The sequence below is a fragment of the Echiichthys vipera genome (genome assembly GCF_963691815.1).
Source record: "Echiichthys vipera genome assembly, chromosome: 15".
NCBI lineage: Eukaryota > Metazoa > Chordata > Actinopteri > Perciformes > Trachinidae > Echiichthys > Echiichthys vipera.
In genome coordinates this window covers 5,194,854-5,212,157 of record NC_139840.1, presented here as the reverse complement: position 1 = coordinate 5,212,157, position 17,304 = coordinate 5,194,854, and the positions used below count along the sequence as shown (strand labels likewise).

Here is a 17,304-nt window from a genome sequence, read left to right as displayed (position 1 = left end):
GAGTCAAGCCCAGAGCGGTGCAGGGGGGCCAGGCAGAGGATCAGAGCTGTCTACCCTCTCTGCCTGGGTCTCCTCCATGGAGATGACACACAATATGAATCATTTATGAGAGGGGCTTTTTTATTAACACACACACACACACACACACACACACACACACACACACACACACACACACACACACACACACACACACACACACACACACACACACACACACACACACACACACACACACACACACACACACACACACACACACACACACACACACACACACACACACACACACACACAGCCCTGCTTCTTTCATACACTTTGCCTTGTTTTCTCTTCTCCCCAGGGAGTACTCAAGTGACAGAGCTCGTTCGCTGAGGAGAAAACACTGGAAGGGGAGAAATGCGACAGTAGGGGTTGAATGTTAACTTTACCGAAGTGAAGGAAGGGTAATTTGTGACCGATGGGCAAGTCATCCGCGGGACTTTTTGTAAAGCCATGACACACATGCTTGGCTGTGAAACATGTACCTTGTCACATGCCCACACACAAACCCACGCAGAAACTGACGCCTCCCCATGGGCTCGAAAGAACGCCCACTCACTTGCCTGTCTGCCCATTTGATTGTCAGTACACGACAGTGCCAGGTCTCGATGAATCAGAGTCCTAGACGACTGTGAACAAGCATCGTGTTCGTGAATGCAGAGAAGGCACTGAGTGTCCCATGTCTGTAGGAGGGTGAGTGACTGACTACTGGTATAGGTCATCGGCACAGCGAGGGATTGAACACAAACACCCACATACTGAGTACACTTCACATCTGTTTACCTCTAAGATCATCGCTAAGCCATAAGACCTCTAGGTTGTCCCTTTGTCAAGATTCGTAGCGTCCTCTTTTTGTTCCTTCAAGGCAATCCCTTAGCTCCTGAAGCACAACTTCTCTATTCAGCTTCCATCAGTCCATTAAAACTCCTCAAGAATAAAAAAGTCTTCCTTTCTCTGACCCAATTCTATTAAGCCTCGCTAACTGCGAAGGCGAAGGCGGCACATCGTGGCGGTATGGACCCTTGGGGGAGGCTGGGTCCTTCAGGAGCGCTGTAGAGTACCCATCATAGCTGCTGTTACCGATGCTCTCCTGCATTAACTTCCCTTTGGCTTCCTGCTCTCGACGCCTCTGCTCCTGCCTCAGGAGCTCCTGGGCCTCCAGAAGAACTCTGGCATTGACCCCACCGCCGCCCGGGTAGCCGTTCCTGGAGCCCTGGTAGCTTGAGTACCTGGGGTTGTCCTTTGCTGTTTGGAAGACCTCACCAGGTGGGTACGCCTTATCCCACGCATCTTGGGAGATGGAGCTGGGGTTCTTCCTGGGTTGCCTGGTGTGGAGAGAGGAAAGAAAAACATGATTTTTTTTACTTTTGGTTTCATCTGATTACTTGAACATAAACCTAAATGACACATCCATGATTTGTTCAACCCTTGTACTGAAGAAAAATCCTATTAGAATGTCGATGCAGGTTAAAACAATCACATATATGTACCAACAAATGCTCTCTTATTCCATCTTTATCAAAAACAATGTCACCATGTCACACTCCTTGAACCCTCTTAGCCATACTGTGAGCTGGTCTGGTGGGAAAACTATCACCAGCTGCAAAAACATTTGTTGAAAACCCATTACCTCTCAGCAGAGGGACGTTGGACGTTGGCTGAAAAATGATTATACTGTCAGATGCATGGTAGCCACGACATCACATCCAATGAAAATGAGGCGCCATTACAGCCTCACAAACTGCCTCTGGGCAAGTAAAAACATACCTAACCATGTCAAAGTCCCCTTCCAGCCCATTAGGCCCATTTCAAGACGGACAGAAACAGACATTGGATCTGACAGACAGTAACAGCAGACCTTCTGCAGGTGGAAAAATGAGGCGACCATCTTGTTCGCAATGAATTTAATATTGGATTGGATATTTGACGCCTGACACATGTCTTGAAGGCACGTTAGTTGTCATGCTTCTGAGGGACTGCCCTGCCCTTTACCAGAAAATATCCAGATGTGTGACATCACCTCTCATTTCTGCTTGGCTAGCTTCTTTGTGGCAGCTCTGCCTGTGTGTGTGTGTGAGAGAGAGCAAGCCCATACGACATGCATGAGTGTTCCAAGCCCTACAGCTCCACCCATTTATCTCGAGGGCATGGCAAAACGAAAGCAGAGAGAGAAGAAGACACACAAAAAACATCAATGGGCTTTTGACTTGGAGCCATGCATAATTAGCAGGTTTATCAGCCAGCTGTGAAGAAATCGTATTATTCTTGTGTTTGGATTTGAGTTGGAAGGTGGGTGGAAAAAAATCCTTAATGAGAATAGAAAAGACCTTTGTTTTTTTATTCAACAGAGATGGAATTCAATTGGGAATGGATACGCTTCTCGATCGGTGAGATAGGAGAATATAGCCCAGGTTTATTCTTGCACACGCTTGAGCGATTCCAATTTTCAGAGACAGAGATCTCGGCATCTGATTTCATTTCATATGTTGACAAAGAGGCCAAAGCTGGTCTAGCTCCCTGCTGAGAAATGCAAACCAGATCACTCCTTCTGTCTGATGCCGTGCCAAGGGGGGAGCATGTACATGTGTGGTAAATACAGAAAGATGTATATGGCTCTGTATTGTGTGCACACACACACACTGTGAAGCATGACAGATGATAAAACAGAAAGGGGTAAAGGTGACAGACGGCGTTTAAGAGAAAAAAGGCAGACTGTGAGAGGTTGTAGAGCGGGACAAACAGACATGTGATTGGAACACACATGCATGTACATGAGACCAAATGCCACTGCAACTGTTGCCAGTCACCCATAATGGCATTACTTTGACTCGGAGATCAAATGCGCTCATTGGTGATGACTATGAGGGCCCGTCATTGTTTCAAAAGGCAGCGGTTTATTTTCACTCAGCTCCTTGTTTAGGAAAGGGTCTCACCCAGAAGGGAACTGACCTTTATCTCAAATGAAAGCAGTTTTTTAAGAAACGCTACAGCCATTAATCACGTCTCATTCACAATCCAGTCAGGCAGAATTCCACCCTCCATGAACAACACAGGCCCATATGACTTCCATCAAGGCTGCAGTATATTTACTCTGTCTCAACCTCTGATTTCACACGATGGTATGCTCTAAGTCAAACAATAGTTAGTGTTCTTAATATACTACATGCATACTAGATACTACGGCAGGGTTTATCCAAACAGAAGAGGTTCTTAATGGAATTAGTGGAGAAGTGAAAGGACGTGGCCACAGGATGTTGCCTCTGACCGCTGGAGCGAGACAGTAGTTCATTAATCTTTCAGCAAAGCTGCCTGCAATATTTATCAAGGAAGGGATTTATGTCGATAACGGTGGATTAGAGTACGACGGTGAAGCAATAGAAGATAATGTATTTAATGTTGTATATGTATGGGAAGTGCAAGTTGATGCTGTGCACCCGGATGGGTCTGCCCGGCTTGACCTTGCAGGGTGTTTAAGAGTTTGAGAGAGTCATTACAGAGGGCTTAGGGAAACACAATAACTTTGATTAACATTGCCTCCTCGATAGTTCTTGCCTGAACTGACTCAAGAATAAAAAACTGAGGAAGACCAGTGTGCCTGAATTTCTTTTTAAGGGCATCAGTCCCTTATGGACAGTCCCTTGTACCTGAACATCAGGGGCCTGCTTTGTTTTCTTTGATGTCAAATCCAAAATGCTCCCAATTCTGCTGTTTTTTGTTATATGAACGTTTGAGCTCACATAGTAAGGATACTAGGTGTTGGATTTTGTAGATTGTATGTTGTATAGGTGTGGACCTCTCCAGCAGCCTGTCACCTCTGCTAAATTTAAGCTAAATTTAAGCCAAATTCATGCTCCTATGTCTATATTACAAATATTAGTAGTGCTTTTTGTGGTTGACGTTTGACGGTGCTTGCGTGAGTCGTTACGCCGACTTTGCTTTACCTAGCACAGCAGCTGGATATCACAAGATCACGTGAGAATTACAGGGCTACATTTCACACTAAAATCCATCTGGTCAGGCTCCAAGTAATGTGTTTCAATTCAGAGCCATGGTTTCCCAGCCAATACGCATCCTTTGAGGAGCTACTGGCAGTTGAAGGGGGAGCGGGGAGCGACAACAACACAGAAGGTGACCGTTGGTTCAACAACAACAACAACAATGACTGCTCCGTAAGAAGTCAGCATAGATGCTACAATAGCATCAGTTTTATCAGTACTGGAGAGTATTTCTTATTTGAAAGAAGAGCAAACAATGGCACTGAAGGCTTTCATTCATGGAAAAGATGTTTAATGACTGACTAGCAATCCTTGATAGACAGATTGTCCATCCAATCACCTGCCATGTTTAAAGTGCCTTCCCTTTTCCAAACAGTTTCCAAATGATGACTTTTCAGATGGTTCTGTGTAAAAACCGTCTGGCCCATCAAGGTTTTCAATGGGGAACATGAGAGTAATCACTGAGGAAAAGGTGGAGGAGATGGCTATCAGTCATGATCTATGGCTACTTTCCCGACTGCGTGAACATCTCATCATCAGAGGGAGCACCGAGGCAAGCGTGGAGGAATTAAACACCGGCTGTGATTCATGGATCATCTGTCCTGAGAATCTAGCTGGCCAGTGTGCAGGCGTCACACAGCGAGCTGGGCATACTTCATGCTCGCGTCAGGAGCTGTGTCCTTTGAGACTTGGCTGGTGCCTGGAGCGACGGACTGAGCCTTTGTAACCACTTAGGAATTATGCAAAAGTTAAAGGAGCTGATGGGATAACGTTTCACTGGTGTACCTAATATGATTTCATGTGACAAATAAGATTGATTGATTGTACAACCCAGTATAAATACACTTGACCTGACATTACTCATGCTATAGCTTCATCATTCAACCCAAAACAATCTGAAATGGCTTTAAAATGGCAATCATGATGAAAACCAGGTGACACATTGACTAACAGTCAAGGTGACAGTCCCTGTTAACTTTGGAAAATCTCGTTTGACAGTTGATAAAATGATATATTAAGAGTTAACCTTGTTCCCCCTAAATTGGAGAAAAATTGAAGGGTAAGTCCTTTTGAAATTATAAACAAATTGGACTTTTTGGTTCGGCTTTTATGTTAACTCAATAATGATGATAATGATTATTTGATGAACCATAATTTGATTTGTAATACAAGAAAATGTGGCATAAGCTTGGGATGTTGAAATTGTGTGTTTTTGCGTGATAAAAAAAATCCCAAATTTTAAATGTAGTGAACTATTTTTCAAATTGTCTTGATACACCAAGAGCAAGGTTTTGTCTGCATGTTGACTTTCAACGTATTCATGAAATGTGCTGATGCAAGTTAACTTACTAATCTAAGCAACGCCATAAAATGTTCACATTAAAAAAAGAAGAGTCCCCATATCTCGTATGACACACACACACACACTCACACACACACACACACACACACACACACACACGCACGCACGCACGCACACACACACACACACTCTTCCTGGAACAACAGGCAGTCATATCATTCAGATCAAAGGGAATTACATTAAGGGAGAGGAAAGCAATCATGTCAGATCTGTTTGAGAGGGTAACGTGATCTGTCCATTCTGACGCTGTGTGTGTGTGTGTGTGTGTGTGTGTGTGTGTGTGTGTGTGTGTGTGTGTGTAGGTTTGTAGTCAGAAACTGACCAGCTGTGACCCCTTTTCTTGCTCAGATATTATATATATATATAGAATCTGCTGTCATTACTGTAACAAGGCTATTACAGTGAATCATAATCAGACAGGCTTTCAGAAATAAGTGTACCCACATCACTTCTTGAGATACAATTCGATAGATTACATTCAATTACAGATTTAAAATAGAAACAAACACAGTCACCACCTCCTGGACACACGTCATATTAGACGGACATCAGAAACACGAGAGGATTCAACATGTGCTAACACACACACACACACACACACACACACACACACACACACACACACACACACACACACACAAACTCTTAGCACATATCGATTGTTAGACAGACAGAAACAAACATCAGACATGACATAGTATTAAGCCTGTCACACACAAACACTCTCTCTCTCTCTCTCGTCACTCTTACCGTGGTAGGGAGCTGTACTGTCTCTGTGCCTGGGCGAACGAGTCTCTCTCCTCCTGTCTCTGCCTCTGCATTTGGACCTCAACCGACACCGAGTGGCGACCCGGCTGGCTGTACCCACCCTGACCGTTGCTGCTGGTGTTTGACTGAAAACAGCAAGATGGCAGCTCAGTTATCTCTGTTGCCCCCGTTGTGATCATTCTCTTTCCATCTATCTGTCAATATTAAATATGTACTGGATGGGAACATTTATATTATGCATATATTCTTTTATCCTGAGTAATGGTGGCAATGATTCTGGAAAGACATGTTCTGAAGACATGGCTAAATATTACTAGAGGCAAGTGGAAAAATGTGTTTTTTGTAATTTGGGTGAACAGACCCTTTAAAACTGCAGCACTAACTTAGTGTTGCTCTAGGAGGAACATAACAGTGTACAGCTACACTACAGGCTCTTGTTCTGTGATAGAGCTAATATGGCTCTGGGACTGCTGGAAATATTACACAGAGTTCAAGAAAAACTGATGACTTTTCAGTATTCAGTTAAACTTTGATGACATTGAACCGCCTGCAGTGCTAATGCGAGATCGAATGAGAGATGTTAGAGGAGCTGACACTCCAACTTGTGAAATTAGAGGTTTCATGTGGATTAAGCAGATCTGTCTGTTTTATGTCGTTTGTTCATCTTTTTATTGGTCTTCCACATTTAAAACATTTATTTAAGTATAACCTTTGGTGCACTTTATATTAACATTAATCATTTTGAATTAAAATCCAACAATAAAAACTTACATCCATAGAAACAAACCATGATGAGCCATGTTTCATCGAACAAACCCTACTCGTTACCAAGTCATTAAGTACATTAAATATAAAGATCAAACAATAAATAAAAGACACATTTAAATTTAAATACATTTTCTATTGTATGGGTTGTTTTGTTTTTTAAATCAACTGTCGTTATGGTGATTTTCATCCTGTATATGAGCTTAACTGTCAAAAGAACTTGTCCTCAAAGCAACTTCAGTCAAAAGCAACTGGACTTGGTTATTTGTCTAGGAAGACGTTTCACCTCTCATCCAAGAGGCTTCATCAGTTCATGTACGCATCTGACCAGGCTGGGACTGGACCAGGACCAGTACCAGGCTGGGACTGGACCAGGACCAGGCTGGGACTGGTCCAACTAACTGGTGTGAGAGGTTAAATACCTGGATCTCACACCAGTTAGTTGGAGCAGTCCCAGCCTGGTCCTGGTCCTGGTCAGTCCCAGCCTGGGGAGTTGCTTTGAGGCTAACGATGACCTGGACGAAATATGTAAATTCATCCATCTAAAAAATGTGGCTGCTCCAAAAGCAACAATACTTTTAAATGTCTCACTTGTGATGGCTTTAATGGAGCTCATATATCAGTGGAAGGAATTAATTATTTAAAAAAAGGCTTATCTCCGCATGAACAAATGGAAATCTATTACCATACTTTTAAGTGAAGACAAAAATGCCCCTCCCATAAATCTCCATGAATGGATAAAGAAGAAACTTTTGATTTACAGATAAACAAATGAACACCTGATCCCTCAGTTCAAATTCAAAGCATGAAAACCACCACAACTGGAGTCAGAGCTTCCACACAGTAGCCCAATAAAACCCGCAGCAGTCCCCGACACAGGATACCTCACAAAATCTCACACTGCCACCTCCCTCCACCCCCCCCAAGTCCAAACCACAGACACTTACCAGCAGTTAGTCGGGCAGATGCACCCTGAGCTCGTCTCATCTCAGGTCAAAATGAAGGTGAGACAGACACACAGAGGGAGGGGAAGTGAGGGAGGGGCCATGCTGGAGACTCAGAGCAGGGGTAGTGATGAGACGAAGTGGATGTTAGTGGGTGTTAATGAAGGAGACAATACTCGGCCTGTTGACTTTGGGACAGTCCTCTCCCTAAACAGGCTTAGGAAAAACACCTCCTGTACAGGTTATTAGGTTACAGACTATCTGCATGTGTGTATACAGGCACCGTAATGATGAGTAATCTGTACATTTGTAAATATCTGCAAGTTTATTTGGTAGCAAATGTATGTTTGTGCTTCCCTTGCCCCAAAGGGGTTCAGTATCTTTGAAACTAGTTTGTACAAATAGTTCAGATGAGGACAATGGCACTCACGTTCATGCACTCTCTTCCTCGAAGGCACTAGCTGTGTTTCTATTCAACTGTCAAATGTTTTTTAGTGAACTTTTGAAATGTTGCAAATAAGAAATTTGGATTAAGTGTGTTTCCATCAACTGGTTTGGAGTGAAATAACTAGTTAAGTCTGAGGTTGGCGCTACACATGGCTGTGAGCCGCCATTAAACAGAGCAGGGGAAGTAGAGATTGCTAACCGGAAGTCGCCTCGTCATCTAACCACATCTACGACAGAAAAATAAAGAGATGTCTTGAGGAATTCAGTTCTATTGGGCATGTCTCAATTGTCCTTTCAGCTAATTAGTCATTGGAGTTAAATGATACCTACGTCAGAAGGAATTTTCCATATCCATTTAACATATCAACCATTTTTAAAAAAGGCAAAAACCAATTAATCTAAAAAATGCCCATCAAAGTACGTTTATAGAAACACATCTACTCATGGTGGTGCAGTCGGTTTGATGTATGGAAAGAGGAGGCAGTAGTTGCGAACTTTCAAATGCCAAAAGCTGCATAAAGCAGGTGTGACTGACGGATTGTACGTTACATTAGGTCATAAAAAATGTTGGATGCTACCCCCAAAATTGGAATATGTGGATGAGGGCTTGCGCCCCCGCTCTCCCCCCGAACTGTAAGGTTACCTATTATAAATATGGGCCTAACACTTAAACTGATTGTAACCCAACAGCACAAAGTGAGGACCTTCACGATCAAGGTCTAAAATTGGTCCTTACAGATATAGATACACAAGAGTGCACACACACACATACAGAATTCACTAGAATTGCAGGGCACCACCTCAAGGTCCAGCCTACACTTGTACCACTACTCCTTCTCCTCCTCTGATGTTCATTAGTGGTGTGTGTGCAATAATTGTGTGTGGATCAGTTGTAGCAAAAAGTCAGTGTAATTACTTTTATGGCTGTGCAACACACTGTGATCCTGGTGGGAGCACTGTGGACATTAGTTTGTGGGAAGGCCATAAAACGATTAAGAGTGCTAAAGAGACACTCCCCTTTACACCAAATCAACGCTGGGGCAATCATCTCTGGGATTGATTGCCAATGCCTTGCTGCTCAGCTGGAGGACAGGCTGGGAGACAACTGAGAGGGAGGGGTGAGCTACCACCCCTAGCTTTATTCCATGTATGAAGTGAAAATTGCCAATGGGGAAAAAAATGGATTTAGCTTTTTAGGAGTGTTGAATATTCCTAGGAATGTTGGCTCCTCTGTCAGAACACGGTAACTGCAGAGGGGAGAAATACCCTAAAGGGATCCAGATAATAGGAGCATTAAAATGTTACAGTAAAATACAAGAGGCAATATTATGGCCTTTCTAAACCCCCAACTTCAAGTGAATGAACTCCTCTATTCCCATAGTGGTATAAATGAGTGCAATAAAGCTGGTGCGGTGCTGCTGGGAGAGCGGGCATCAGTCATCCTGATGGAATTAGACCTTGCTACCCACAATCCTTTTCTGCAACCAAAACTACGGGGAAGAAGCAGAAGAGGGATCCCATTACATAAAAGAGATACCTTACTATAAAGCAAGGATCTCTGTCCATCTATAATTGGCATATCTGGAGAACCATTCATCCAACCCACTACACATTTGACAGGTGTATTGCAGAGGACTCAATGACGTGCTTTGTGATGAGTTTGGTGCAATTTGGCCAGATAGTGGCGCTGTAACAATGAGCTTTAACTTTTTAACCGCAAGTCTTAGAAACAAAAATCCACCCAAATAATCCACTCCCATTTGCGTCTAAAATGATCATCCAAATCGTTTCTTTCTATACCTCTACCTCAAAGTTTGAGCAATCATCTCCAAATTTGGTAAAGATCGTCTCTTGAGATGATTTTTGATATTCCATAGATTTTTGCTGTTGGTGGCCCTCAAGGTTTTACTCATGCTGTGCAGGGCTTCTATTACAAAACATGTCTTATCTCTTAAACACTTTGTGCTAATGCAAGCCCATTTGGATGGACATAGATATGATGTCTGAGTGGCCATGACAAACATTTGGTGCCATTTGGCCAACAGTTGGTGCTGTGGCAGCATCAACTAACTATAATGTATGACTGTCCTTCGTATATATCCAGAACCGTTCATCCAATCCAGCTTCACACTTGGCAGATGTATAAGGGAGTGCAGTGTCATGTGAAGCTGATTGTATGAGCAGTTTTCAAGAAAACTGCAAGCAGTACTTACAGGGGCCGAGCAATCAGCCTGCTGCACAACAACACTGCTAGCAGCAATACTAGGAGCAGAGCAATCAGCCCATTCCAAACAGACATTAGTTATTCTAAATACGGACAGCTCAGACCACAGCTGGTGTTGAAAATGCATAATTGGGCCAATCAAGCACAGAGGGTGAAAACTGTTGCTATGAAGAGGTGAGCATGAGGTTTGGATGTCCAAGCCTGGCACCATCATTAGTGCTCCACATTTAATGGCTGTTCAGAGATATCCGTTGAATTCGTATGATAAGGCATTAACAGGTCTGGCATTCAGTTCCCACTGTTTGAGTGAATTCTGGATGGATTAGTGTGTCAAATCATGATTGTTTATAATCTCTCTATTTTATTAGATGAATCGAATGATTTGTTTATTACTTGGAATAAAAGATGATGTTTTCACTTTTGGTTTTGACTGTTGGCTGGACAAAAGAACGGGAGATATTCCATTTACAGTGATATGAAACAGGTCAAAACAGCACATCTCCACAACTGAGGATCTGGAACCAGTAGGAATTTAGTACGTATGCTTGAAAAATGATTGTCCAGTACTTCATTGTGGAACTGCACAAATATTTGACATCGTTTCAACACCAAAATGAATAAAATCCTCTGTAATCCTACTCAGGATCTATTCAACATTTTCTCATAGAACCATTTATTCTGCTATGTAGGATGCAGCATAGGAATGTAAGCAGTATCTCATAGGCAGAGCTGTCCTGGCATATGTTGGAAGTGGGGTAGTTGTAGGTGAATTAGGAAGAAGGACACCTTGAGGCTCACAGCACATCACTGGGATGAAGCAACAAAATGTAATATATGCATGTGAAAGGTAATTGAATTTCAAAGAGACATTCTCCTATTTTCCATATGGCCCCCCAGTATGGCCAGGGCATGGGTCTAATAACATGCAATTACCATAGCAAGCCTGAGTGTGGGCGGCACTCTGACAAGTAAAAGGGCTTTAAAGATACCATTAGAGGGTTCCTCCGACTGAAACCACTGTGGAACCACAGAAGGTTCCCCTAAAAATACAGGAATAAACATTTTAAAAATACACCAGCATATGTGGAAACTCAATACTTTTGCTCTAACATCTCTCCTTAATTGAATGTATAGGTCCTGTCTGTGCATGTGTGTGTTTTTCGGGCCTGTGTGTGTAACATGATTAATAATAAGAGTGAAAAGATTCAATTTCCCCGTTGCGGGATAAATAAAGTAATTCTTCTTCTTCTTTTCTGACTTTAGTAGCATCAACAGTCAAGCACATATTGATTGAATTTGTGGTCAGATTTACAATCTTGTTCACTTATTCTTTGATCAGACACAGGGAGAACATGCAAACTCCACATAGAAGGGCCCCAGCTAGGATTCGAACCAGGAACCCTCTTGCTGTTAGGCGACAGTGCTAACCACCACACCACCGTTTACAATCTTGTTTAATTTAAATAATTATTTGACAATTTCGGAGTGTTTGAGTTCTAGTATGGCTTGACATTTAAATGTTGGTTTTGTAAAAACGTGTTTATACTCCACGGTACCAAACTGCAGCTATATACATTTTTATATATTTGGCCCTGGTTAGTATGTGGATATTTCTTTCCAACTTCAAACCGACGAGCTAAGAGCAGCCCAAAACACAAGTATGGTTCTAACGTATAACTAGCAAAGTATGTAGGACCCATTGTTTGCAGCAAAAGGATGAGTAAGAAAACTGGTTTCCAGGGATTTCATTTGAAGAAAGGAATCCTAAAATGTCGAGAAGCTCTCTTTGGAAACTGATGGAAGCACAAACATTTAGAGTGTGGATCACCTAATTAAGAGTTTTCATGGGAAAAGGAGACCTGTGACAATAGCGAATGCCTCGCAGTTGATGTAAACAAACATAATGCTGCCGTATTGTTGGGCTCTTTAATTGAGAGCACGCTGGGTTGTTTAGAGACAAAGGGAGAGGTGACCTGCGCTCTTCTTTCCCACACTGTCCTGCTTTTGCCGTACAATGGAAGTAGGAATGTGCGCCTGTCTGTCGAGTCCATTAAAAACGCACCACTCTGGTTGATACTGACAAATGCAAAGGAAGCAATACATTTTTATTGGATATATCAGCTAGAAAAGAAAGACCAGAGCATAGATTATTTGATTCGTGAGCTCTCACTTTATCATTTCATTTCAATTATAAATCATAGGACCAAATTCTCCCATAGCACACCAAGCTACAGTGGAAAATTGTAGTGTAGACATCAGCAGTAAAAAGAGTTCATACAGAAATATACAAAAACGCAGCTGTGTGTGTGCAAAATGACCTTGTATAGAGAAAGAACCAACAAGGGCGATTCATATTAGTTGTTGTAAAGGACGTCATTGACAACATACCTAGCGTCTGAGTTGGGCCAACACACATTTGTGTCACTTCTCACCTTAACGTATATTAATTAGAACAATATGCATTGTGACATAATGTGTTTGTATTAGGATATGTTATGATACAATGTGTGTGAAATTGACCAAAATGTGTGCTGTCCAACACAAGAGGCATGTGGTGAAAATGACTCCTTTAGTGTGTAAAACAATAATATAATAAACATTGCACAGAGATGCTACCAATTAGAAAAATGTAGTAAATTCTGGTATTCACGATTTAAAATTTGCTACAGCTAACTGTTCATGATCATCCTAATTTGTTATTCAAAACAATGTAAAACCAAGTACACTTAAGCTGCAGTGCAAGGAAGCAGCGAGGACTAAAATAAATACTAAAAATATGACAAGCGATTTCATCACCCCAAAAAATGTTGCTTTCAGGTTTTGTTCGCTTATAATTACCCCTCGTTTCTGCCGCGTGCACTAATTATCTCTGTTCTTAGCCAGTGAAGCTTCAAATTAAATAAATGTCAGTTAAAATGGACACAGCCCTACCTTGAAAGTGTAAAAAAAGGCACAGTTAAAACAAAGGGTTTACAGATGAGACCCCGGTACACAATGTGAAGACAAAGTCCATGAGGTGGTGGGTGGTGTGGATGACTGACAGACAGAAACAGGAACGATGGATGAGTGGAGTAGGTTGTGACAGGTGGATGGGGTTAGTGACGGTTGCGTCAGGAGGTGTGCAAACTCCTGCATGCAAGTGATCGGAGGGTGAGGGGGTGTTAGCATTAGCACAGTTAGCCAAGGAGGCCCATGGAGGTTAATGGTAATCCTAGTAGGGACAGGGTGATATCATCAGTCTTGTTCATGGATGGTAGTAGTGGGGTTAGTGGTGGTTAGCACCATACTCCAGTTAGCCGCAGGTACTGTTTGGTGCCAGCACTGTTAACATTCTCCTCAGGCTAGCACTGGAAGTTACACGTGCAGATTCTTGGTCTGGTCGAGGTCGTTTCTTGACATTACAGTCTTACAGTCTGGCCATCTTCTCCGGCCGGCTGTGGGTTTGAGTTACAGGCTCCCCTCGTTTCAGACACTCACCCAGGGCTGCTCGAAGCTATAGGTCCTCCTGCGGTCGTCAGGGTCATCCGGGATGGTCTGTGACTGCTGGAACTCCTGCCTCAGCCTCTGTATCCGGTCGTGGTTGCTAGGGGCTAGCCGGTTACTGGGGAGAGAGGAGAGAGAAAGGAGGAGGGGGAAAGATTGATGAGTGTGAGAGGTCCATTGTGAACAAGTGACCTGGTTCCATCAGCTCTGGCGGAAATGGCCCGCAGGATGAAGTTCTTTAACGTCCAAACAGGCTTTGTCTATGAATTGATCAAATGCACAGTTGACACTGGAAAAGCAACCCAGATATGTTGAAGTCAGATAAAACGTGATAAGTAAGGGCAGAGCCAAGAGCGGGCTTACAGCGGAGCCAACAGCAGTATGAATCAAACTAATGTGCCTCTGATGTATTATTCATCACAATGAACAAAGACTAGTGGTTAACGGTGAGCAGTACCAAAACACCCCCCACCCCCACCGGCCTCATATCATTCAACTACTGCACTGCTATTGTCTGTTGCAGCCCTGCGGTGCTCAGATCAAACAATGCTGCTTTCAGTGTAACCCTCTCATGGTACACTGAACAAACCCACTGGTTTCTGCTGGTCACTCACAACTATGTGCTAACTGTAACTATATTACAAGTTATGGAGTCTCAAATGTTCCCCCGGATCAAGAATTTATTCGATTCCATTCTGAACTAAGGGTGCACTCAAACTGTCCTTCCGAACCGGGCCAAAACAGGTTTTTCAGGTAGAGCCTAGTGCGTTTGACCAGTGTGAGTGCGCCCTAAATGTACTGATATTTTTTTCTGGACCTCAGTACTTTTTCAGGTATTCCAACACTGAAAAAAACTGCATGTGAAACACGGGCGTTAAAGCATGTACATTTAGAGGTCCTGCAGATGACTCTAAATCTTTTGTCATCCCAGTAACTCTGTACAGACAGGGACATTACTTTGTATCTCGTCCTGTAGTTTATTGGCTTAGTTTTGGGAAAGTTCAGTCATTTTAGACTCAGTCCTGACTAGGGTAGGAATTAATAAGATTTTATTGATACCAATGTCGGTATTGATTCTGCTTATAGGGTCAGCCAAGCATTAAGTCTGCTTAATAGATACCCTTACTGATTCCTGATCAATTTTCTTTGTGGAAAAAAAGCCTACACAGTTTTTTTTTGAGAGTCAAAGAGAAGTTATTATTACCCCTGGTAATGGACATTTGGGATGGGAAGCAGTGGCGCCCGTGAGTGTCAGAGACATGGCCTTCCCGGAGTTAAGGCCCATGATGTTGCAAGTTTCCAGCAGCGTGTGAGTTTGACATCATTGTTGTGAAATTGATAAGCTCAGAAGAATACAAATCTGACTCCAATTTGTTACCAGTTCTCACCTTGAACCGGTTCTCAATTATTATCCCTAGTCATGACTCAAAGTGGACTGAACCGGGACACTCCATGCATACATCACAAGTTTTTATTGTTTACAAGCGTCTGTAAAGGTTTCTTTTTATTTTTAGGGAGTTTTTCCCTAAAAGAAGTTTCAGCTAGTCCCTAAGATCATAGATGAAGAGAAATATTGGAAATGTTATAAAGGAGAAGACAGGTTAGTGTTACATACATGGCCTCCTACAGAGGGAAATAATTAACACATTTTTCCACGTGTGTGTGTGTGTGTGTGTGAGAGAGAATAGAAGTTTCAGGGTTGGTGAATGAAGGACCAGCGGGGGAACATTGACTCTAAAATCCACTTTTCAACTTTCTGACTCCACCAGGAAATTCCTGGAGAGTTTCCTATCTCTAAAACTCAAAAGGCTCAAACCTGCAACTCTTTCCAGTCTCAAAGTTCACGAACCTTTTTCCTGCTTACATAGGAAAACCAGAAAATAAAACCAGAAAGTTCTGAATTGAATTTGTTGAGGGATACAATTCAAATGCAAACACAACACATAGCTTAAAAAAACAAAAAGAAAAACCCGGGATGTGCATGTGAAAAAAACTCTCATCCATATTAGCTAGGCTATGACATAAACAGCAGGGTTTAAATATGACTAGAATATCAATTTATCTTTATGGAGGTCAAAGTATATTACTGCCTAAATGAATTTGATTCCCCACAAAACAATCAGATAGCGGGGTTTATAATGCTATAACCTAAACCACAGCAGCAGCACCAACTGAGCCAGCTATTAACTCCAGACACACACAATGGAAAAGCCAGAGCTAGTCAGCCTTGTAAAAGTCCAGGAACCTGTCATATGTGATCCTGCTAATCTCCATGAAATGTAACACAGCCGCTTGGCCTCTTCAGAACACAGCTGACCTGATAGGAGGTACATGTGTGACCCTCTGGCTACGGGTCAGAGCCTTAATGCCAGCTTCAACAGAAGCAGAGGTTCATATCTGATGATGGTTAACAGGCAAGTGTGTGTAAAAAAAAAACAAAAAAAAAACTAAAAAATTGAGAAGAATGAGAATTTGTTAGTTTGCCAAAGATCAAGTAGGTCCACACTATGAAGAAACACAGTGATTCAGTCTGAATTTTGAAGATGTTCCCTCTTTTAAGACGATCACTCAACCCTGTTATCAAAAGTATATCAACATTAAGGCAACCTATACCCGTCTATATACCAGAATCCTTCCCGAGAGACTCGAATGAAGAGATCAAAAGATCTTCAATCTTCTACTTTGACAAAACACAGTGAATCAATCAAAGAAAGAGCAACACTGTAATACAACTGTACTGCAATATAACCCCAGAGGGAAGAACATCGGGCTGAGATTTAGTTTGAGATGAGCTTCATCCTCTGGACAGGCTCACTCAATATCTAGCACTGCTGTATGAGGCTAAAAGGTCACTGTGTGGCTTTGTTGAGTGGAGTGTCTCTGGGACTCAATAACAGAACTGTGGCTTGCTGACTGGGCTGCCAGCAAAGCTGTTTACGCTGAGATGCACCCTGCCTTTCATGGTCGGGCTGGCCCCTGAAAAAAGCTGTCTGCATTGGGTCTTCCGCGCAGGAAGGAGGGAGCTTTGAGAAGATGTAATGTCTGCATTGTGGGCAGACTTTGACTTCAGAACCACACTGCTACACTACGATCTAATGAAGCACAGAACAGAACAGGCAAACAAAGGAGATTCTAGATTAGCAAAGTCTGGGTCTTATTTTTGACACTTTGCTTTACTTTGAAGTAGGACGTTTGTTGTGATGCATGCTTGGGGGGAGGGACAGTTTATGAAATAATTTGACCTTGGGTTTGTCTTGCAAATACATTTGGCTA

General features: G+C 42.6%; 1 protein-coding gene across 2 annotated transcripts in view; it reads right to left on the bottom strand.

Annotated features, from left to right (window-relative positions):
* Nucleotides 1-292: 292 nt before the first annotated feature.
* pard3ab (par-3 family cell polarity regulator alpha, b) overlaps nucleotides 293-17,304 on the bottom strand; it is a 262,720-nt gene continuing 245,708 nt past the window's right edge. For both annotated transcript variants that reach the window (XM_083928368.1, XM_083928369.1), the window contains 3 exons: nucleotides 14,026-14,149; nucleotides 6,151-6,293; nucleotides 293-1,367 (listed from right to left, as the gene is read on the bottom strand). In XM_083928368.1, the coding sequence (XP_083784494.1) occupies nucleotides 971-1,367; nucleotides 6,151-6,293; nucleotides 14,026-14,149 (664 nt within the window). In that variant the 3' untranslated portion in view covers nucleotides 293-970. The remainder of the gene's footprint in view (nucleotides 1,368-6,150; nucleotides 6,294-14,025; nucleotides 14,150-17,304) is intronic.